The sequence below is a fragment of the Macaca fascicularis genome, chromosome 15 (genome assembly GCF_037993035.2).
Source record: "Macaca fascicularis isolate 582-1 chromosome 15, T2T-MFA8v1.1".
Taxonomy (NCBI): Eukaryota; Metazoa; Chordata; class Mammalia; order Primates; family Cercopithecidae; genus Macaca; species Macaca fascicularis.
The window spans coordinates 72,015,335-72,039,580 of NC_088389.1; the positions used below are offsets into that span (position 1 = coordinate 72,015,335).

General features: G+C 41.0%; 2 protein-coding genes and 1 pseudogene across 15 annotated transcripts in view; 1 reads left to right on the forward strand and 2 right to left on the reverse strand.

Annotated features, from left to right (window-relative positions):
• The window catches only part of IFT74 (intraflagellar transport 74), a 128,328-nt gene extending 111,867 nt beyond the window's left edge, over positions 1–16,461 (reverse strand). For 8 of the 11 annotated variants that reach the window (XR_006692692.3, XR_001485412.4, XR_012424661.1 and 5 more), the window contains exons 1-2: positions 8,633–8,761; positions 3,337–3,475 (exon numbers count right to left, since the gene is read on the reverse strand). Coding sequence is in view for 5 of the 11 variants with exons in the window: in XM_015436490.4 (XP_015291976.2) it covers positions 3,337–3,456 (120 nt within the window). In the remaining 6 variants the exon portion in view is untranslated. Of the gene's footprint in view, positions 1–3,336; positions 3,476–8,632; positions 8,762–16,414 lie in introns of those variants that run through there. The other 3 variants (XR_012424662.1, XM_015436491.4, XM_015436486.4) reach the window with 2 other exon arrangements.
• Positions 48–1,746, reverse strand: LOC135967560 (melanoma-associated antigen 3-like; annotated as a pseudogene).
• Positions 16,462–16,841: 380 nt separating the features above from the next.
• PLAA (phospholipase A2 activating protein) overlaps positions 16,842–24,246 on the forward strand; it is a 41,205-nt gene continuing 33,800 nt past the window's right edge. For all 4 annotated transcript variants that reach the window (XR_012424660.1, XM_045373338.2, XM_045373339.2 and 1 more), the window contains exon 1: positions 16,842–17,121. Coding sequence is in view for 2 of the 4 variants with exons in the window: in XM_045373338.2 (XP_045229273.1) it covers positions 16,973–17,121 (149 nt within the window). In the remaining 2 variants the exon portion in view is untranslated. The remainder of the gene's footprint in view (positions 17,122–24,246) is intronic.

Sequence of the window (24,246 nt, forward strand, 5' to 3'; positions counted from 1 at the left end):
ATCTTGAAAGTAGTTTGTAATGACTATCTAATAGCCTATTATAGGGATATACATATCATTATTTGTTTAAGATTCACCTGTTGTAAGGTCTTTTAGGTTGTTTCCCAATTTTTTTTTAAATTATTTATTCAGATTTAATTTCTCTTGCATTCTCAAAGAAGCCAAGAAAATTCAGGTATGCATATCTGTTTGATTTTACAGAACAGACTGAGGTATAAGGCAAGAATTAACTATCTTTTAATGTCTTGAGTTCTTTATCTCATGTGTGTTATTGCTAATTCGTTCACAATTTTAAGCAAATACTTTTCCCACTGCTGTAATTAAGTCACAATTCACAAAATGGAATGGATTTCTCAATCTGAATAAAAAACAAGACTTTTACTCCTAAACTATATAAACACACTATGTATGACTACTGCAATTCACAAACTTGGATGCTGAAGTTCATTCAACCATCTGTTAAAAGGAACATTTGAACAATTCCAATAGGAAACAAAGATAAATCTCCAAGTCATCCAATACAACAGAAACCCAAAACTGAGAATGCTGACTGCTCTCTTCAAAGAGTGAAGAATGGGCCTCATGTCATACAAGGCAGTGGAAGCTAATGGATGGGGCCCTGGAAGGTGCATTGGCCCAGACCCCCTCCCACTGGCCCTGGCGCAACGCGTGCTCGGACTCACTCTTCCCCGTCTCTCAAAGCCCATTCATGCAGGGGTGAGTAGGAAAAGTGAGGTCCTCCACTGATCTTTAGCATATGGCACAGGACTTTCACATAGCTGGTTTCAACGAGGGCCCTTGGACCCCACAGGAACTCGTAGCATGCAGGATCATTGCCGGGCACCTGCCAGTACTCCAGGTAGTTTTCTTGCACAAAATCTTGGGTGAGCAGCTTCCTGGGATCCGCGAAGATACTGTGCTCCCTCTCCTCAAACACCTCCAACACACTCAGCTCCTCCCAGATTTTCTCCTCAGGGGCGCAGTCGCCCTCTTTTGCGATGGCCAGGAGGATTATCAGGAGGCCTGTCTTGGGCATGATCTGATTGTCACCCAGCAGGCCATCATAGGAGAGGCCCAGGCAGGTGACAAAGATGTACAAGTGGCCAATTGGGTCCACTTCCATCAGCTTGATGCCAAAGACCAGCTGCAAGGAATCAGGGGCTTTGCTGAAGATCACAGGAAAGAAGTACTGGCAATTTCTCATGACACTCTCCAGCATTTCTGCCTTTGTGACTGGCTCCCTGGCTCGATACTTAAGGAGCAGAAAATGAACCAACTCAGCCACTTTTCCACTGAGTGCTGCTTGGAAGCTGGACTCCAGGTCAGAAAAGGCGCTTGGCCCCTCCTCTTCTTGGTTGCTGGAGTCCTCATCAGATTGGCTCCAGAGAGTGTAGCTGATGGTAGTGGGAAGGGTGGAGGCTCCTGAGGACTCTGGGGAGGACCCAGTGACTCAGCAGCAGGCACCTCCCCCGGGGTGACTTCCACTACAATAGAAGAGGAGGAGGGAGTCTCCTGCTCCTCAGTAGCAGAAGCCTGCGCACCCACCAGGCCCAGGGCCTCTCCTCCGGCTTCAAGGCGTTCTTCAGGCTTGTAGTGTTGACTCCTCTGCTCAAGAGGCATGCTGACTCTGGTCAGGGCAGCAGGCGGGAGTGTGGGCAGGAGCTGGGCAATGGAAACCCACAGGCAGATCTTCTCCTTCCGTGCTCCTCCAGGGGCCTCTGGTCCTCCTTGTCAGCCTGTCCCCTCAGAACTTTGCCTCCTCACCAAGCCTAGGCCTGCTTCCCTCCACCAACATCAGGCCGTTGCCTGTTTCCCAGTTTTTACATTATAATGATAATGAAAATGTAATAATTATCTTTACAGGATATCCTGCTTAGAATATCAACTCATAAACTTCATCTAACTTTTCCTCATATGCTGTGTTTCTCTTATTGATTCACTATTTATGACACACTCTCCTATGTTAAATTCTTTAACATTCACTAGAGTTTATTTCCAGGTACTGTGGCAATCAGAATATTGTTTCACTCATTGTCTATAATATATTTTACGTTAGAGTATTGTACTTTTTCTTATTTTTGTATTATTCTAGATGAGTTTTATAATAGTTTTATAGTATTACCCCAGCCTCAAAAGAAATGTCATGAAATTTTGATTGGACATAAGGCTTGTAGTCTTAATACAGAAAGAGCACTTAAAAATTAGCAGAGTTGGTCGGGCACGGTGGCTCACGCCTGTAATCCTAGCACTTTGGGAGGCCAAGGTGGAAGGATCACAAGATTAGAAGATCGAGACCATCCTGACTAACACGGTGAAACCCCGTCTCTACTAAAAATACAAAAAATTAGCCAGGCGTGGTGGCAGGTGCCCATAGTCCCAGCTACTTGGGAGGCTGAGGCAGGAGGATGGCATGAACCCAGGAGGTAGAACTTAAAGTGAGCCGAGATCATGCCACTGCACTCCAGCCTCGGTGACAGAGCAAGACTCTTGTCTCAAAAAAGAAGTAAAGTTTACTTTTTGAGATTCTGATCCTATATATGGTATATATATTATAAATGTTTTTACCAGGTGTCATTTCTCTTTTAATTTTTATGGTGTTTTATTTTTTGTAAATTCAGATATATAATAAAAATGCTTTCCTTTTCAGTACTTGTTATTTCTGTCATTTTTAGAAAAGCCTAGTCCATATCAAGTGTATACAAAATACTTGCCAGCATTTTCCTCTACTACATTTATGGTTTCATTTTTGAAATACCAAGTTTCTAAACTATGTAGAATTCTGACAAAAGGTATAAGAGAGGATTAAAAATACTTTCAAACAAATGGTTTAATAATTATTGGAATGTTCTATTGAATACTCAATGTTTTGCCAACTAATCTGAAACACCACATCAATCATTAACTAAATTCTTATATGCTTGATTCTATTTCTGGTCTATTCATTTCATTTTATTCTGGCTCCAATACACTATTCAACTAAAATTATTGCAGCTTTAAATTGAGTATCTGCAGGAGCAGGCATCTTCTTCCCAGAGTGTCTTTCGAACATTCTTCCACATTTACATTTCCAGATGCTTTCCAAAAAAACAACCCAAACATGTTTAATAATATGCTTATGAAATAAAGAAACAACAAAGTAGAATCTCTTATTACAGAGGGGATTTCCAACTTCTACCACAATATATGCACAAGCATTCAACAGATTTTTTGGGGTGGAAAGAGTCAAAAACTCACAAACTGGGGTGCAGTGGCATGATCTTAGTTCACTGAAGCCCCAGTCTCCTGGACTCCTCCCACCTTGGCCTCCCAAAGTAAATAGATTTGTTTCAAACTTACTGCAGTTGCCACTCGAATATTTCCTGATAGGGGTCGTATCCCAGAAGGAGGCCTTCCTGTTAATCCAACTCCACCTCTTGAAACAGGGCGAGCTGCTGAAGATTTGTGATTGCTGGCCATTGTTTCTTTACTTTAATCACTGTTTGGAAGCAATAAACAGTTCAATCCTTTGATGTCTTCTCTAGCAAGACAATAACGACCCATCATACACTTACATTTAATTCACAATTGTTCTTGCAAGCTGCCATTCTGTGTACCACTACAAGGTTAACTTTGTTCAAATTTGACATTGTGCTCCATTTAGAACTATGAGATTGTTTCTTGCAACATTCCTTCCTCCTCTTTCTATTATCTTACCAAAATGCAAGCCCCTGTGGTTATCTATTTCTTTAGTATTCTCATCCTATACTCTGGTAAGTTTTCTCTCCTGTCACAGCCAACATCTTTCTTTGCTCTTAATCTTTTCTCTGCATTTTCAGGTTCACAATTAACTCTCTTATATTCTGAATCTTGTTACAAATACTTTCTATTTTCTTAACTTTAACAGAATCTTGGCTTCCACTGAGAGTAACACTTTCAGTAGTCCATTTGTTTTAGCTTCCTGTCCTCTTTTAAAGCAAAGGAGGTGGCACTTTTCTTGCTCCCAAATGTCACTTTCAAAATATTCTTCCATACCTTTAAAAAAATAAACAAGAGGCCAGGCGCAGTGGCTCACACCTATAATCCCAGCACTTTGGCAGGCCGAGGAAGGTGGATCACGAGGTCAAGAGATCAAGACCATCCTGGCTAACACAGTGAAACCCTGTCTCTACTAAAAATACAAAAAATTAGCTGGGCGTAGGGGTGGGCGCCTGCAGTCCCAGCTACTCGGGAGGCTGAGGCAGGAGAATGGTGTGAACCCAGAAGATGGAGTTTGCAGTGAGCTGAGATTGCACTACTGCACTCCAGCCTGGGTGACAGAGCGAGACTCCATCCCCGAAAAAAAAAAAAATAAAATAAAATAAACAAGATTCACTTCCTCTGAGGATCTGTGAATGCAACAATATTGCCTTGATCTTTCCTGGTTGCTGGTAATTTGTGACTTCCTAATCTCTCCTCTATCTTTACTAAAGTCTTTTGTACCTAGTTCACAGCTTCTCTATTCCAATCTCACCATCATCCTGGATGACTTCCATTTGGATACTAGATCCAATACCTAACATTGCAGCTTCACAGTTCCGTGATCTCAACTTTAGCAATGATCTTAACTCCATTTCAGTCACTGATAGCCATGGCAATACATGGAGCTTGTCATCATCTGGAATTGCTTCATCTCAAACATCTTAATTGAAATACTCTATTCTTGGGTCTTCTCTCCTTCTACCCTTTTCTCATCTTCATTCCTGCTACACCTGCCTTTAAACCATTTCCTTAATTTACTCATTTTCTCCTGGTTTATCAGCCCTCTCCTTTATTCATCAGAATATAATATTATTTAAAATTATCTCATAATTTAGAGTAGTAGTTTTCAAATTGTTGGTCACATCCATTAGTGAGTTCTGAAAACAATTTTGCAGGTTATGACCAAGATACTAAAATGTGAAATAAAATTTAAACAAAAAGAGTTCACTGAACATACGAAGGGTAAACATTGTTTCAGTAAATTTTTGTTTCAGCTATATTTACATAAATTTACACATATGTGTTTACTAGGCTACAATATAAAAATGTATGTCCTATTGTAGGTCATATAAAATAGTTATGAAGATACTTATCTAGAGAGAGAATATGGAGAAAAAGAGAATAGTGCCCAAGATTGTCCTGAGGAACATCAATACATACAGATCACACAGAAGAGGAAAATCTAGTATGAGAGAATGAAAATTAAGGCCCAGAAAGCAAAGAAAAAAACCAGGAGTGTATGTCAGAGATGCCAAGAGAAGGCAGGAACAAGCCATGCCATTTACAGTTGGAAATTCAAGTAAGATGAAAACTGAAATATCCAATGGAGTCCCCATCCAAGAAGTCACTAGTGATACCCTGACAAGGGTGGTTAAGAACTCTCCTCCTTCTCTCATTAAATTAGTGTCTCATGAGCACCATCAAATAATTTGTATCCTGGAACTCTTTTCCACCCATCTGGCAAAATCAGAAACCCTTCTCCACATCCAACCTGAAGTGTTGAATATTGCTGGTGGAAATCATACAACTGTACAGACTGGGGTACTGCAAAGTGATAGTCACAAATCTTAGTTGGACCCTCATTTCAGAAAGTGTTTAGCCTTGTTAAGATACCTCTCTACTTGATAATTCTCATCCTTAACTACTTTTCAATCTCTGTTCCTGCCACTCTTAGCAGATGACTCATTTAAGAAAATTACAACTTGAACTCCATCACCTTTGGGGCACATAAACTTCTCTACATCCATTCTGCCCTCCTATCTCAACAGCCATTCCTTCTGTCATTCAAGATCAATCTCTACTCTGATTTACCCTTGATCCCACCTTCTTTGTGGCATTACGCTCACTGCTACCAATATCTTTAAACTTTCTCCTTTCCTTCAGTCTGTTACCATGTTCAATTCTTTTCTACCTTCAAAGACTTATTTCTTGACCCTGCAACCACCTCTATCTAACTGTCCCATATATCCTTCCCTTATGCAGCCAAATTCTTATGAATAGCTTATATCCGGCCAGGCGCAGTGGCTCACGCCTGTAATCCTAGCTCTTTGGGAAGCTGAGGCTGGTGGATCATGAAGTCAGGAGACCGAGACCATCCTGGCTAACACGGTGAAACACCATCTCTACTAAAAAATACAAAAAATTAGCCGGGTATGGTGGCAAGCACCTGCAGTCCCAGCTAATTGGGAGGCTGAGGCAGGAGAATGGCGTGAACCTGGGAGGCGGAGCTTGCAGTGAGCCGAGATCAAGCCACTGTACTCCAGCCTGGGCAACAGAGCAAGACTCCATCTCAAAAAAAAAAAAAAAAAAAAAAAAAGAATAGCTTATATCCACTATTTTCTACTGCTTTGTTTCCACTATCTCCTGGATTGCTACTGTTTGATTCAAATGACCATTGCCAATACTGCCAGTGATGTAAATGTCATCCTACTTTACTGGTGTCCACATTTATATGAAACATCTCCATGACACTTCCCTCTCTTCTGATTCTTCTTTCCGTCTCCTTGAGACAGAAATGCTTATATAGAGCATTTTCTAAGATACCATCCACCATCTTTTTCTTCTCTCTCTCTAAACTCTCCTTGGCCCACTTATCCACACTCAGGGTTTTAACAATTAACAACTGATTCCACACAATTTCATATGTCCAGCCCTTATTTTAGCACTCAGCTTGTGGTGTTTATATCCAAATAATAATATCTCCACTTAGACGTCTAAATATTTCAAAATAAACATATATAATCCAAACTCATTATCAGCTCCGCAAAATTTGTCCTTCCTCTTGGTATCACCTCCTAGTCACAGAAGTCAGAAACTTAGTCCCTGATCTCTCCCTCTCCCTCACATCCCATGGCTGATCACATAGTTCTACTGAGTTTGTTTTGTTTAGTTCTACTGATTTTGTTAGTAAGTGTTTAACAGGTACTTTACTCTCTATTCCTACAGCACTGGCCAATTCAGGGCATCACTGACTCAAGTGGACTATTATACCAGCCTCTTAAGTGGTCCCCTTGCCTAACACACATTTTGCCTGTTACTTTCTCAGGGAATCCTTCCATGACCAGTCCATAACTGGTCTTGGAATCTTCGTCTTCTTCAATTTCAGTGTATAGACCTGTTCTATGTGCTGCCATGCATCCTGTGTATTTCTTTATTCCAGAAGCTATCACACCACTTGAAATGATCTGCTTAAGTATTTCTTGCCCTTTATGGCAAGAGCTGAATCTTTATATCCCCAACATCTGTCTCAGTGACAAGCAAAAACGTTGTTCTCTTTTGTACCTTTTAAATTTCCTCCTACATAAAGGTATTGCCAATTACAAAAATTTACTAAATTGTTAAAAAGCAAACAAAGCGTGTGTTGGACTAAAATGATTTCTCTGTTTCTACACTGTATGTCCAGTACTACTTTTCTGACTTTTCTTAGCATTATTCATAATCAGTCCTTGGATTGCTTCTATTCTTTCTACAATCATGCATCTTTGTAACTCCAACTATGTGCCTGGCTCACTAAGCAATGTCTACAGTTCTGCCCTTTCAACTGGGCACCAATTTTGAGTTTTCAATTGTTTATCTGAAATTTCCAGTCAGATCTCTCATTTGAATACGTTCACACCAATCTTCCTGACCCCACTAGCTCCCTGATTCTAATTCCTTGCCATTTTGAACTCTATGTAGAAAGCAAAAGAATTTCAAATGGAAAAAGTAATTTCATGAAATGACTGTTTGAAAAGAAAGACAGGGTGTATGATCAAAATGGTTTTTCCACAAGTAAACGAATACAATAAACATCTCTTTCCAGTGGAAAAGATATTACTCTAGGTTTCCTGCTAACTTCGAGAAAATGTACAACATACAGAAATTTCACCCAATTTTCTTTTCCACCGCTTTACTGTCGCAAAAAAAAAAAGCTTACCATTATATTATTACCAGTCGGATTAAGAGGGGGGCATTAGCAACAAATATACCACTAACTCCGGGGTTATTCAATCAAAGAGTCACACAATTTCCAGTTATTCACACAATCAGAGAGGCAGCCTGGCCTTTGGATCCAGAAAAATTAGCGATACAAACTAGTGCTGACAAAGTTAGCAGCTGCATAATCTTGCCACCTTACTTAGCCCCTCAGGATTTCATCTTCTGTAAAACAGAAGGGTGACAATAAGCTCTACCTTGCAGAGCTGTTGTGAAGATAAGTATTAAATTTAAAACATCTGGCTTCTAATTATTATTCTGTCATTATCCTCCCTAAGTCAACCGTTCTCACACGTGAAAAAGTGGAAAGTTGCTAACTGCCCGCACTGTGATCAACAGACAGAAATAAATCCCTTCCACTGTAACAGGTAGAAATCTATTTCTTTGACTAAAATCCTTTAGCCCATCGTGGTCCTTCCCTCCGCTCTGTGCTTGGCGGGTCTCCTGCGGGGAGTGGGGTAGTGGGGGGGGGGGTGGTTGGGCTGTTGGAGGAGGTCTGTTCTCACCCTTCGCCGGACTAGAATTGGTACATGCCTGGCCCGACAGTAACAGCTAAGACCCAGAGTTAGAATTTGTTTTGTTTGGAGCGGATCAGCATCTCCAAGGCAAGAGAACAGACACGGGAGGGAGGGAGGAAGAGATGGGACCCGGGGTTTCTCACCTCCGCCGGCGCGGAAGGGGGGCGGTCGCCCGACTCGCGTGTGCCCTATAACTTCTTTCTGAGGCCCACGCGCAGTTTTCCTCTGCTCTCAGGCCTACCCACTAGCGGCCGTGCGCCGCGGCGTATCCCGGCAACGGGGGCGGGATAGCGGAGCCTCCTCATCCTGCGTGACCAATCCTCCGCCTCAGCCGCTGGTTACACGCGGAGCTCTCGCGAGAATGGAGGACTGATGTTTGTTTCTTCACCACTCTTCAGAGATTTTTGGAAGAAGTGGGGAAGAGCGGGGCGGTCGGAAAACGTTTTATGTGAACGTTTGCTTTTCTTGATAATCAGAGCAACCTCTGTGTGCCTTACCTGAAGTAACTCTAGCGAGTTTTGCTATGTCCCTATTGTAACCTCACGTCGGCTAACGTGTAACAGGTTACATTTGAAGTTATTACGTGGTAGGCAGCACTGTGCAATTTTCTAAATTCGTAATTAGTGGTAGTTTTCCTCCCTATTAGGACTGCATAGCGTACACAATGCATCATGACGTATGGATGCGATTCTGGCACCAACTGTTCTGTTCCTCATTTCACCAGAAGCTTTGTGTCTTTAAGCTTCCTTTCATTAGAATTTGGATCCAAGTTTGTGGGGAAGACTGTGAATTCAATGGAAAGTGTCTTTTTTTTTTTTTTTTAGAACTACTTCATCTCAAATCCCACTTCTCTAATAAAATAACTTTTACTGTATGTTTCCTTCCAATCTTCATAGATAGAGCTTAAATGTGATTGCATATGTATTGGGATTTTCACATTATTTTACACATATTTCCAACTTGCCTGCCCTCAAGGAGTTAAAAATCAGTACAAAATGAGATTATGTCATGTGGCTGAATTCCCCCTTAGTTTCTGAAACATTTTCATGTAATTATCTCATTAGAGCCCACCCTATTTGCAGTGGCCATTTGTCATCCTTTTGGCAGAGTTTCTCCCTTACCTTGTCCCCAAACACCCTTACAGAAACTGGAAGTGACAGATACTGGCTTTCCTAGTCTTCCTTATTACTGGGACATGAGTATTATTGCTTGCTAGACTCTCCAATCTAATTTGGTGGACCCAACTCAAACTTGAATGACAACCAGAAGCAGGACTTCAGAGAGTCTGTTGAAGTAAGGGTGACAGCCACGGTAACTACATCGTTTCCGAGACTGCAAAGTTCTATCACCAGCAACCAGTGTCCAGCATCAGTGTGTTGGTGCAGGCTGCAGTGTTGGTACCCAGAGGCTTTATTGGGAGAACCTCTAGCTTGTTTCTTCAGCTTCTGGGAGAGTCTGTGAGCTGCTTGATGTCCTTTAATAAATTCATTTTCAGCTTTTATATCATTTATAGATGATTTCTGTTTCTTGCACCTAAGGACCCTGACAGATATTAACAGTTGAAATTGGCAGAACAGATACTATTATCCAAGTTTTAAAGAGATTAAATAATATGCTTAAGCTCATTTGGGTAATAAGTATTGATCCCTGTCCCCATATCTTTTTCATGATGAAAAAGGAATAGAGAATAGGAATACATATCACATATTCGCCTCTGAGCTTCCTGAGAGTAGGCACCGTATCTTATTTGACTTTGGATCATTATGTATTAGGTTCTGTTGCTTTTAAGGTTATATCAAATTGTAATTAGGTTATATCAAGTTATAATTTGGTTAGTAATCAGGTTATATCAAATTGTAATTTTATTGTAAGACTACTTGTGTATCAAGTTCCTTTCTGTCTCTAGTCCTTTTCACTGCAATTCTCTCTTCCTGGAATCTTTGTCCCTCTGCTTTTCACTGTCCAAAGTCCTGTTCATCATTCAAGTCTTAACCCAAATGTCTTTTATTAGAGAGGTCTTCTTCTCTGACAGTCCATACTAGATTAGTGCTCCAACTCCTTCTGGTCTCCCACCTCATTATATGTCCTCAGTGCACCCTGTACTATTCCTGTTAGAAGGTAAACTTTGGAACATTAAAATTTTAAAGAGCTTGTTTGAACAGACAGCAATTCATGAATTGGGCAGCTCCAAATCATAAGTGGTTTGGGGCTCCTCTAGAGGTAGCTGAAAGCTTTCAGAGAGTAAATGCAGAGCATAGCAAAGAAATTATTTGATTGGTTAAAGTTTGAGCAGTTGTCTTATTTTGACTGTTCTTGTGGCAAGTTCAAGACAATATAACTGATGACTAGTTGGCCACTTGTGATTCTATTTTAAGTTTGTTTCCCTATGTAGGAACTCAGTGCATTAAAGCGACTTCAGTCTAATGACCTCCAATTTCATTATTTTAACACTACATATCACTCATTATAACTTGCAGTTATATATTTACTTTTGTTGTCAAAGATAACAAACCCTGACAGTAAGGACACATTTTTATCCATAATTTACTACTCCAATAGGGAAAATAGTCCAATGTGAAAGGAATTCAACCTTGATTTGTACAGCAGTGATTGGATGTTTTAAAGGGAGAATGACAGAGTAGGGAAGGGGGCAAGTGGGTACTCAATAGAGTCAGGGGCAATAAGGCCCAATGAAGAGGATACCACGTGGTACTGAATATGGCCAGTCATGCTTATGTAGCCCAGGGTGCACAGAAGAAAAACATTAACAAAATAACTCAAAAATGTCTTTGTAGGATGTGTGTAGGTTTTTTAAGAAAATAAACTTTTTGGCCAGGTGTGGTGGCTCATGCCTCTAATCCCAACACTTTGGGAGGCCAAGGCAGGATGGTCACTGAGGCCAGGAGTTCAAGACCAGCCTGGGCAACATAGTGAGACCCCCCCCTACAGAAAATGAAAACAAAAATGAATTTTAAAAAAGAAAAGAAACTTTGAGGAGTGACATCATTAAGTTATTCTACTATAAAATAGAGAAAAGTTAGTGAACTTACTAGTGAATAGGTACATCAACTAAGATTTTGGATACACTGGTAGGAGTGTCTATTGAAAGAAGATGGCTATAGACATCCAAATGCACATGTCCTTTGACCTAGTAACTCCACTTCCAGGAAGTCAGCACGTATTCACACTGAATTCATACATATAAATGACATATGCTCATTGTCCAAGGTTATTTCTTTGAACAGTGCATGTTACAGAGAAAGAATAGGAAAAAAATCAAACAACACTGAATTAATAATGCTACAGTCATAAAATCACATGAAATTTGGCCATCTATAAAAAACGATGCCCCTTGTATACTGATATTGCAGAGGCTGACTACGAACCCCAGAGCTGGTATAAAAATATTTTGGCCAGGCGCAGTGGCTCACACCTGTGATACTAGCACTTTGGGAGGCCGAGGCGGGTGGATCATGAGGTCAGGAGATTGAGACCATCCTGGCTAACATGGTTAAACCCCGTCTCTACTAAAAATACAAAAAATTAGCCAGACGTGGTGGCAGGTGCCTGTAGTCCCAGCTACTCAGAAGGCTGAGGCAGAAGAATGGCATGAACCTGGTAGGTGGAGCTTGCAGTGAGCCAAGATTGCGCCAGAGAGTTCCTTATCTGATTAAAAGCAAAATTTCTGGGGAATGATGCTACCATAAATCCCCTAACTTATGGCCTTGAAGAAGCTGGAAACACCACTCCTAACCATATAGATGAACACAAACTTTCTTATTTGTTCTCCTAAAAGTCAATGTTTCTATTTTTCCCTGTAAAAGCTGTTTCTCCCCCACCATTTTCCCTACTTAGTTATGTAAGCCTTAAAGTTTAACCATTTGACTAGCCAGCTGCTGCTTTTGTTGGCTGTTTTATGCATAAGAAATTGATATTTTTCTCCTGTTAGTCTGTCTTTTGTCAGTTTAACTCGTAGGCCCTTGAATAGTGAACATGACAGGGTAGAGGAAAAGTTTTCTTCTTCCCATACAATATGGAAAGTTTTCCAAGATATATAAACTAAGGTGAATAAGTATTCAATGCTAACATTTTCTTGCATCTGTATAAACAATCTTTGGGAACAACACAAGAAACTGAGAAGCCTCCAGAGAGGAAAACTGGGTGGTTAGGGTTTGAAAATGTGCATCCTTTACATCTTTTGAATTTTAAACCAAGGAATGCATTATTAATACTTTTTAAAAATAAACTTTTGGCCAGGCACAGTGGCTCACGCCTGTAATCTCAGCACTTTGGGAGGCCAAGGCGAGTGGATCACCTGAGGTCAGGAGTTCGAGACCAGCCTGGCCAACATGGTGAAACATGTCTCTACTAAAAATACAAAAATTAGCTGGGCGTGGTGACAGCTACCTGTAATCCCAGCTACGCGGGACGCTGAAGCAGGAGAATTGCTTGAACCCGAGAGGCAGAGGTTGCAGTGAGCCAAGATTGCGCCATTGCACTCCAGCTTGACGACAAGAGTAAGACTTCATCTCAAAAAAAAAAAAAAAAAAAAAAGTTAAAAAAATAAATAAATAAACTTTCAATAAGGGGACAATAAAAATCATAATGAATATTCACGTTAGCCATCTTTCAATGAATTATGTAATTATCTAGACAATATTTCAAAGCATATGAAAAGAAAGGATAAAGTGTCCTTAAATGTTTAACAAAAAACTTATTAAAAGCCAAGAAAAAAGCTTACTAAATGTATTAGCACTAGAAGAATGTTTTTCTCCTTTTTGGGCACCAAAAACTTGAAAACAGCAATTATCTTTTGGGATATTGAAATGTATTAGCTTTGAAACATTTTCTGCAATGTTCTACAGGACCGGCAAGACAAATGTGATTTAGAAGCTGATAACCATCCTTAAAGATGAAGTTCATATTTCACTGTTTGTTTTTTTTTTTTGAGACAGAGTCTTCCTCTGTCGCCCAGGCTGGAGTGGAGTGGTGCTATCTCGGCTCACTGCAACCTCTGCCTCCCAGGTTCAAGCGATTCTCTTGCCTCAGGCTTCTGAGTAGCTGGGACTACAGGTGCATGCCGCCGTGCCCAGCTAATTTTTTGTATTTTTAGTAGAGACAAGGTTTCACTGTGTTAGCCAGGACGGCCTCGATCTCCTGACCTCGTGATCCACCTGCCTCGGCCTCCCAAGTTGTAGGATTACAGGCGGAGCCACCTCGTCCAGAATAATTAGCTTGCTTTTCTATAGAGCCTCCTGCTCTGGAGTCATGTAACCAGAGGTCACAAGACTTGTAACTTCGCCAACTACTCCTACAGATAACATTACTATTGTGAAACTTAATTAACTGGTGTTTGAGATATTTTTCAAATTTAGCATTTTGGCAGACCAACAGACACAACCTGGACCTGTGAACCCCACTCATCAGAAATGACTCAGGTTCAGGAAGATAGTTCTGACACGCCTGTGATTCATCCTTGACCCAACCAATTAGCATTTCCCATTTCCTAGCCTCCTGCCCACCAACTGATCCTTTAAAAACCTAGCCTCTACATTCTTGGAGGTGGATTTGAGAAATATCTCCCATCCTCCTCGCTCGGCTGGCTCTGTGATTATTCATCTTTCCCTGCTGCAACATTTGTAGTTCTCAGTGCATTGGTTTTTTTGGAAGGCAGCAGGTAAGAACACAGTTGGGCAATTACAGCATGAGGCGAAAACTTTTATAAAGGGTTGGTGGAAGCAAGACCAAGAAAATATACTTACTTGATTGGTTAAAGTGGAAAGTCCATAGTTAGAGGTTTGTCTGTTTCTGTTAGTTAAGCTTAAGTTTCATTTTACTGTTTACATTGAGTTGGGCTCCAGAGCTGGAGCTATCTCAACCTAATAGCCTCCAAATTAACATTTTTTAAACGAGGCAAATTCTTTATGTGTGAAATGGGAATAATAATACTATCTACCTTGCAGGGTTATTTTGAGAACTAAATGAGAGACTGTGAAAATTGGTAAACTGAATACAAAGTTGAAAAACATTTCCTGTTATATAGGAGGCAGTAAACTAGATGGTTAAGATTCATGTAAAATAAAAGGTCTTGATAATAATAAAATGTAGTCCGGTAGAAAAGACAGACATAAAAGAATATATTAGAATGCAGTAAATACTATATTGACAACAAATAAAACTGCATTGGTTCCCCAGGGGAACTAGAAGAAACCAGAAGATAAACTGGTGTTGAACTATGACAGATGGAGAAAGTGGAATTCTAAGTTAAAAAAAAAAAATGCACGTACAAAGAGCATAGAGACATGGACAGCATACAGTATAATGTGTTCAGGGAATGGTGACAAATTCGAAATGGCTAGAATAAGAGAGAAAACAGAGGGAGATGAATCTAGTAAAACAGATTAGGGAGATTGTGTGAAAGGCCCTATGTAGGCCGGGCGTGGTGGCTCACGCCTGTAATCCCAGCACTTTGGGAGGCCGAGGTGGGCGGATCACAAGGTCAGGAGATCGAGACCATGGTGAAACCCCGTCTCTACTAAAAATAGAAAAAATTAGCTGGGCGCAGGGGCGGGCGCCTGTAGTCCCAGCTACTCGGGAGGCTGAGGCAGGAGAATGGCGTGAACCCGGGAGGCGGAGCTTGCAGTGAGCCGAGATTGCGCCACTGTACTCCAGCCTGGGCGACAGAGCGAGACTCCGTCTCAAAAAAAAAAAAAAAAAAAAAAGAAAGAAAGGCCCTATGTAATGCTGTACTGTAAGAATGGAAAGCCAGCCGGGCATGGTGGTTCACGCCTGTAATCCAGTACTTTGGAAGGCAGAGGCCGACAGATTACGAGGTCAAGAGATTGAGACTAGCCTGGCCAACATGGTGAAACTTCGTTTCTACTAAAAATACAAAATTTAGCTGGGCGTGGTGGCGCGCTCCTGTAGTCCCAGCTACTCGGGAGGCTGAGGCAGGAAAATCGCTTGAACCCCGGAGGCGGAGGTTGCAGTGAGCCGAGATCGCGCCACTGCACTCAGCCTGGCAACAGAGCAACACTCCGTCTCAAACAAACAAACAAACAAACAAAAAACAACAACAAGAAAAATGGAAAGCCATCAGAGGTCGTCAAGCAGATAAAAAACAATAAAGTGTGTATTTCACAAATATATTTTAATGTGTAGGATTGGCTGGAGAGAAGGGGTAGAAAGGCTAAAGAAAAGTTGAAATAATTTAAGTAAGATTAATTGGTAGAGATTTCTAACAGATAGCTAGAAATACAGATCTAGAGTTTGGAAAAGACAATATGGGAATACAGCTTTAGAAATAAGCAAAGTAGTAAATAATCCACCCAGGGAGGGGATATGGTAGCAAAGAAGTATCAAAAGGCAACATTTCAAGAATGATCTCCCAAACCAGGAGAAAAGTGATTCCAAACCTAGAGTGGGAGTTTTAGGAAGGGGAGAAATCAGAAAAGTGTGAATTGGGCTTAGCAATTTAGAAAGGTTTGTAGAAAAGTGTAGTTGGATGCGAGAGAATAGCGAATGGGAGGGAAACAAAGTAAAGAGACAGGTCATGTTGACCCTGGTACTCAGTAAGATCTGATAATGACCAGCAAGTAGCACCACGGGTGGGTGGGCGGGGGGCTTGTTAACAATACGTATCTCGGCTCTAACCCAGACCTACTGAATCAGAATCTACATTTTAACAAGTCGCCAGAAAAAAGTAGTTATACCTTTAAAAAATTGACTTGGACCACTGTATTTGTTTGTAAATTTGACAATAGAGGGTAGGACATTCGGATAACTTGAAACGGAGGAATAGTTCAGTGATTAATAGTTCCCAATTTGGCCTCAAGCTTTCTCGTTTTAATTGAAAAACACAGTTAACTTGCAAAAACCTCGAGATTATCAGGGAAAAGAGGTGAGGATGACCTAACAGTACACACCAAACAATCTCACTCAGCCATTCCGCCAAGCCCAGCGCGAAGAACTCAGGCTTAAAATATCCGGATTCGGCGCGCTGGATGTTCACGCCAACTGGCGCGGCATTATGGGAGTTGTAGTCCCGGCCCGCGTCCCGAATTACGACAAACGGTTGGGCCCGGAGTCGGAAGAGATCTGGGTTTGGGAAGGATCCCCGGGTCGGGCGTCCTGGTGGCAGGGAGGGGCTCTTTCTCTCTTCCTCGGCGGGGAGTCCCGAGCCCAGGAGTAAAGCGAGCTCAGCTCCACATCGCCGTCAGCTGCCGGGACGCACACACTCTGCGTCATGGAGGGCTGAGGCCGATGATGAATTCCGGTGTGCCTGTCAGGCTTGCTGTGTCACTCGGCCCGCTCGGCGCGCCCCTTCCCAGCCGCCCTTCCGTACCGGCTCTCGGGCTCTTCCGGTCTCCGGCCGCCACTTACCTACAGGCCCTTCTCCGGCCGCGGCCCGGCGCTTTCCGAGTCGCCCCTACGGACTGGACTTGCGCAGTGCCCGGGCACCGGGCGCCCAACAGACACTGGCCATGACGAGCGGCGCCACCAGGTACCGGCTGAGCTGCTCGCTCCGGGGCCACGAGCTGGACGTACGGGGCCTGGTGTGCTGCCCCTTTCCGCCGGGGGCCTTTGTGTCCGTGTCCCGAGACCGCACCACCCGCCTCTGGGCCCCAGACAGGTGAGCCCTGGGAGTTGCCCCCAGGTTGCCCCCGGCTGTGTTGCACGCTTCCCGGAGAGTGGAAAGAGAGTGACCCTTCCCTGTCAATCCTGCCGTCTCTCTCTCCCCCCAGTCTTCCCTCTGCTCTCCGCTCCCTTCCAATTCTCAGACTACTGAAACTCTGTGTAAGAAACCATCGAGATTTAAGTGGAAAGAGCACCGGTTTGGGGGACCAAAGACCAGCCTTGTTGTGCTAACTTGACCGCAGACCAGTCTCCTACCTTTTGGGCCTTCAGTTTTTGGACGATGATCTCCCAAGTTTCTTTTAGACTTGAAAATTTATTGATTCCAATTGCACCCTCTGAAGTGAGGTAGTTTGAAGACATCTGACATGTCCCTTTTTTTATTTTCGAAGAAGATGCTCTGTAGTCTTCTCTAAAATTTAATTTTTGAAGACTTTAGTTCTCAAAAATTGTATTGCTGAATCCTCTTCTCGTCCAGGTTAGAATTTTAGTCTGTGGTCTGTGCTGGTCTTGAGGGAGTGAAACCTCTTGGATGTTTTGTTTCTGTGCATGTGCTGTTTCTTGAGGAGAAGGAGCATTCATTACCTTCAAAGGATTTGTCAGAAAGGTTCACGAACCAAAAAAAAAAAGGTTAGGAATCAGTCCTGATCGAGTTCACGGGCTCAGCCCTGATTTGGCTGGTTGTTGCAGGATATTTAAGAACTAGAAGACAGATTTCAGTTCACAGAAAGAAGAATTGAGGTTATTTGTTATTTAGTAGCTCTCCCACTGTTAGGAATTTCAGAATTTGAGTCACCATCCATAAATTCAGTTGATAACTATTGAGTGCCTCCTATTTGTTTGGGATACTGGAGAGGAATAAAGGCAGACAAGTTGCCAGTTTTTCTGGAGCTTTCTTACAGTCTGATGGGGAAGATACGTTAGAAAACAAGCCAATAAATAATTAAAAACTGGCATATGAAGAAAACATACAGTTAATAATTAGGTGGAGAGATATTAAAGGAAGCCTCTCTGAGGAGTTGTTTGTTTAAAGCTGACATTTGAAGCATGAGATGGATGGAGCTGGTCGTGGAAGAGCAAATGGGGAGGGTTGAATTGGAAAAGCATTCCAGACAGCAGGAGGAGCAAACAGGAGGAATTTAGCTGTGAGCTGAGGGCAGGTCTTTGAGGCTGGCAAGAGCCAGGTTATGGAGTTTGCAAATGGAAGCCTTCAAATAGTTTGAAGCAGCATAATCTGATTTCCGTGTTGAGAAGTTTCTGCTAGCTGATGATAGAGAATAGATTGGGAAGGGATAAGTGTAGAAGTAGGTTTGTTTGGAGGCTTTTGAAGTAGTATAATCAACAAAAGATGGTCCACTAGACTAGGTATAGTATAGAGCAAATTCCTGTATTAATTGAATGACATGATCTCTAAAGATCTCTTCTAACTCTAAAATTCTATAATATCCAAAACTACTTAGTAACACTAATATTTAACTTTTTGTCTGAGTTATTAGGTTTTTAACCTTTAAAATGGAATCCAGTGGAAGCATAAGCCCAGTAGAATATAACCATTGCAGTAAGGAGTATAGTCAAGGATGCCTGTTTTAATAGTGGAATCCTGTCATTAAACTTTTGGGACTACTAGTTTGACAAGAGTTTAATCACTGGAGTGGTTGTACTTACCAGGAACTTGAAGAACCTTGGGCTGAACTGATTCTCTATTTGAAAAGTGATTTTGTTTTTCATTAAACTATTGATTTCTTTTCTTTCTTTTTTTTTTTTTTTTTTTTTTGAGGCAGAGTTTCGCTCTTGTTGCCCAGGCTGGAATGCAGTGGCACGATTTTGGCTCACTGCAACCTCTGCCTCCGGGGTTCAAGCGATTCTCCTGCCTCAGCCTCCCAAGTAGCTGGGATTACAGGCATGTGCCACCACGCCCAGCTGATTTTGTATTTTTAGTAGAGCTGGGATTTCTCCATGTTGGTAAGGCTGATCTTGAACTCCCGACCTCAGATGATCTGCCCACCTTGGCCTCCCAGTGTTGGGATTACAGGTGTGACCCACCATGCCTGGCCGAACTCATGATTTTTTTGTTTTTGTTTTTCAAAATTCATTCCTGTATGTATTTATCTAACACCAATGAAGAACTTGCATTTTGCCAGTTACAGTGTTAGTGCGTAGTGAGGTAAGATTATCTAGTCTCTCATATCCAGCTGGTTACGTTAGCAAACTTGTCCATCCTGTGGCCCATGGGTGACTTTGACAGTGACCCAACACAAATTCATAAACTGTCTTAGAACATTATGAGGCTTTTTTTGTGATGTTTTTAAATGCTCATCAGCTATTGTAATTATTAGTGTATTTTATGTGTGGCCAAAGACAATTTTTCTTGCAACGTGGCCCAGGAAAGTCAAAAGATTGGATACCCCAGGGTTAGAGTGTTTTATAGTCATTAGGTGATTAAGTTCTTATTGATGCCAACTAAAGTGTCTCAACCGTACCTTTAGTGTTGTAGAAGTGTCCTCAAGTCTGACATATTGACAATTTTTATTTCATGATACGTGTCTTCTCTTTTGTGTTGCTGTAGCAGAGTACTACAGACTGGGTAAGTTATAAAGAAAAGAAATTTATTTTTCATAGTTCTGGATACTGGGAAGTCCAGTATCAAGGTATCGGCATCTTGAGAGGTCCTCTTTGCTGCTGCATCATCCCATGGTGGAAGGGCAAGAGAGCACACAGCAAGAGGCATGGGGGGACAAACTTGCTTTTATAACAAAGCCACTCTCTAAGCAATAATGACATTAATCCATTCATGGGGGCAGAACCCTCCCGATCGAATCACCTCTTAAAGGTCCTACTTCTCAACATGGTTGCATTAAAGATTAAATTTCCAGCACATGAACCTTGGGGGACACATTCAGGCCATTAATAGAATATGTGTGTCATTTTGGTTTTTTTGAGACAGGGTCTCACTTTGTTGCCCAGGGTGGAGTGCAATGGTATGATCACTGCTCACTGCAGCCTCGATCTTCTGGGCTCAAACAATCCTCCCACCACCTCAGCCTCTTAAGTAACTGGGACTACAGGCGAGAACCACCATGCCCGGCTAACTTTTATTTATTTTTGTAGAGATGGGGGTCTTACTAGATTGCCGAGGATGGTCTCAAACTCCTGGGCTTATAGCAATCCTCCTGCCTCAGCCTCCCAAAGTGTTGGAATTAAAGGTGTGAGCCAGCACTCCCAGCTCATAACAGCATATTAATAAAGTTAATGAAATCCTATAAATGTTTGGAACCAAGTAGTAAGTGAAATTTGCTTTCCCATGTAGCCAAGTGGTAAATGAAATTTACCACTGTAAATTTGAATCAGTACCACCGATTCAACTTCAGATTCATTGTTCGTTACCAAATTGCCTCTTACCGAATCTGACCTGGTCTGTCTACCTCTAATGCAAATGAAATTTACCACTGCTTTCCATATATGTTGTTGCCAAGGTTCATGTAGGGATGGACTGGGAATAATGGGGGAAGTTAGTTCTAGGGAGGTAGAAATAGTTCTGTTTTAGAGTAGACTGAACCAGATACCTAGTCTTTCACAAAAGCCGTTTGAAAACCCGGAAAGTCTCGACCTTCTGAACACCTTTCAGAATGGAGACATATCTGTTAGTTGGGCATTGAACTAAGCCAGCAACATGCCATTGTTTCAGACTACTTCAGACCTCTATAAGCTAACTTCAAGCTAAATTACATTTCCCAAGTCTGTCTGTTATTGACTTCTGGGTAGGGAGAGATGAGTGAGATAAGACTTCAGCAACTTTGCCTTTATATTGCCTTGCCTTTTGAAAAACGACCCGTATTTGAAGACACATCTTCAGATACAGGATCTGATTATGTTAATCTATATTAATAGATTTTTTTAGGTGTAATCTATTAGTTCCTACTGTAGAATATGAGAATTTAGCTCTCTTTCTGCATATCCATCTTTTCTGTGCTCTGACTCTTACAATTTAAGCTGTGGAATAATCTATAACTCTTCCTCAACAATTTTATAATCTCCATGTGGCTAATAATTGTTTTATTTTGGTTTTCATTTGCTTAGCTTTCTATGTATTTATCACTGATTCAACTTCAAATTCTTTGTTCGTTACCAAATCACCTCTTAAGGCATTTAGATACATTGGATATTTTACAATTTCCTCTTCGTGACAATGCAAACTTTCTGACCTGGTCTGTCTACCTCTGATGCACAACTAATCCTGGGGTTTCCCTTCATCGTTGTTTACAAAATAACTTTTTTGAACCTCATGTGTTGGATTTTCACTGTCAGTATCCTTTAGCTTTCTCTTTGTTGGTTTCTTCCTTGTTGCCTTATTGGAACATAACCTCTAGGAGCTTCCTGAAACATAGTGCATCAGTAATAAATGTTTTAAGACCTTGCAAGTCTGAAAGTGGTTTTATTTTGCCTTGCTACTGGAACGATAATTTGAATGGTTGTAGCATTCTAATTTTAAAATAATTTTCTTTCAGAATTGTGATGGAATCCATTTTATTTCATCTTTTAGTGTTACTGTTGAGAAGTCTGAAACCATTCTGATTTTTGAACTACTATTTTTTTTCTTTCTGTAAGGCAGTCTACTTCTATCCATTGTTCCAGCCCATTGGTGGGCCCTTTTACTGTGAAAACTCATGTCCATAAAGTCTGGGAAATGTTCTTCAATTAATTCCAATTAATTCTTTGGCTGCTTTCTCTTTATTCTGTCTTCTTTTTTCTGAAACTGTTTTTATTCAGATACTGAACTTGCTTTCTAAATTTCTCTTTTTTTTTTCTTGTCTATAATCTCTAGCAGGTTGCCTTGACTTTTTGTGAAATTATGTCCTGTTTCATGGTTGCAATGTCTTACACCTCTAAGGATGATAATGACAATTTTTTAAAATGTTTTAAGTTATTTTCTCCTTAATGGTCTGTTTTCCTCCAGATTGGTTTTTTTCTCATCTCTGTTTGTTTTGATCACTGTATTTCATGCTGGAGGCTTTCCCCAGATGTCTGGTAAAAATCTTTATTGTGTGCTCAGCCTTATGGGTAGAGAATTAAGAAGCTCCTGGGAGATCTATGCTCCTGAATGGGGCTTGTTGGTTGTGAGTTTTACTGTTGAGTTATCTGGTAGGGCCATTATATTGGGCTGATCTGCGGCCTGGAGGATGAGGGTGTGGTTTCCAGGGTTTTGTTTTGGTGGTCTTGGGCTCCAGTTCTTCACACTCCAAGACTCAACTATCCTTATGTGCCCCCATTCAAAGATTTTCACCTTTTTAAAGAAAAAGCTTCAGACTTTCGCTGAGTGCTAGCAGGACAGTTGTCTGGCTGGGTTGTCTAGCTGCCTGCCCACCCCTCCCCCCGCCTTTTTTTTGTCTTAATATCTAAAGTATTTTTTTAAATCAAGTTAAGAAGTACTTAATGCTAACCATGTAAAACATTGTGCTAGGGACTTGGGAAGATACAAAGAACCTAATCTGGATTCTGCCATTAAGAACTTCACAGACCACTATGGAAGATGCACACAAACATCTATGCTTTGAAGTGCTAAGGGATACATATAACAGGTAGATTTAGTGGTTTACATAATACAGGTTTTAAAACATGTTCTTTTGACTTCCTCTGGACTTATTGATAAAATGGTTTCAAAAGCATATTAAAAAACAAAAACAACACCCACTAAAATGAAGTGAACAAGTTGAAATTGGTTACTACCAGATACCTTTCTTTGAAGACTTTTTCATAACGCTTCAGATTCTGAAGACTTTCAATTAGTCTTTCTTATCTTAATTCCTGCCTCTTTGTCCTCATTTCTAGAGGTATATAGTGCTATTAATTCTTTTCCTCCATTTTTTTATTGTGAGAAAACACACATAACATAAAATTTACCATCTTAACCATTTTAAAGTGTACAGTTCGATGGTATTAAGTATATTCATAATGTGTAACCATCACCACCATCCATCTTTTAACTCTTTTTTTCCCTTTATACTGAAACTGTGTACCTGTTTAAGCAATAACTCCTCATTCTCTCCACCTCCAGACCCTGGCAACCACCATTCTACTTTATGTCTCTGTGATTTTGACAGCTCGAAGTTCCACATATAAGTGGGATCATACAGTATTTGCCTTTTTATAACTGGCTTATTTCATTTAGCATAATGTCCTCAAGGTTCTTCCATGTTGTAGCATATGTCAGAATTTCCCTCCTTTTTAAGGCTGAATAAAATTTCATGTTTATACCTCATTTTGTTTATTCATCCATTGATGGACACTTAGGTTGATGTCACATTTTAGCTATTGTGAATAATGCTACTTTGAATATGGTTGTACATATATCTCTTTAAGATCCTGCTTTCATTTCCATTGGGAACATACCCAGAAATGGAATTGCTGGATCATATGGTAATTTTATTTTTAATTTTTCTAGATATTGCCGTATTTTTTCTGTAGTAGGTGTCTTTGTTTTCACATAGCATATTCTGTATGTCTGTTAGTTATAGTTGATTTATTTTGTTAAGTCCTCTTTTTCCTTACATGTGTTCTGTCTGATTATTCTATCCATTATTGAGATTGGGATTTTGAAGTCTTCAACTATTATTGTAGAACTATATATCACTTCAATTATGTCAGTTTTTGTTGTATATATTATATGCATAAATGTTTATAATTGTTTTTTTTTTTTTTTTTTTTTTTTTTTTTTTGAGATGGAGTCTCGCTCTGTCGCCCAGGCTGGAGTGCAGTGGCCGGATCTCAGCTCACTGCAAGCTCCGCCTCCCGGGTTTGCGCCATTCTCCTGCCTCAGCCTCCCGAGTAGCTGGGACTACAGGCGCCCGCCACCTCGCCCGGCTAGTTTTTTGTATTTTTTTAGTAGAGACGGGGTTTCACCGTGTTAGCCAGGATGGTCTCGATCTCCTGACCTCGTGATCCGCCCGTCTCGGCCTCCCAAAGTGCTGGGATTACAGGCTTGAGCCACCGCGCCCGGCCAAATGTTTATAATTGTTATATCTTCTTCCTGCACTGAACTTTTTATTAATATATAATATCCTTCTTTGTCTCTTATTTTCTTTTTTTGATTTAAGGTCAACTTTATCTGATACTAATATAGCTACTC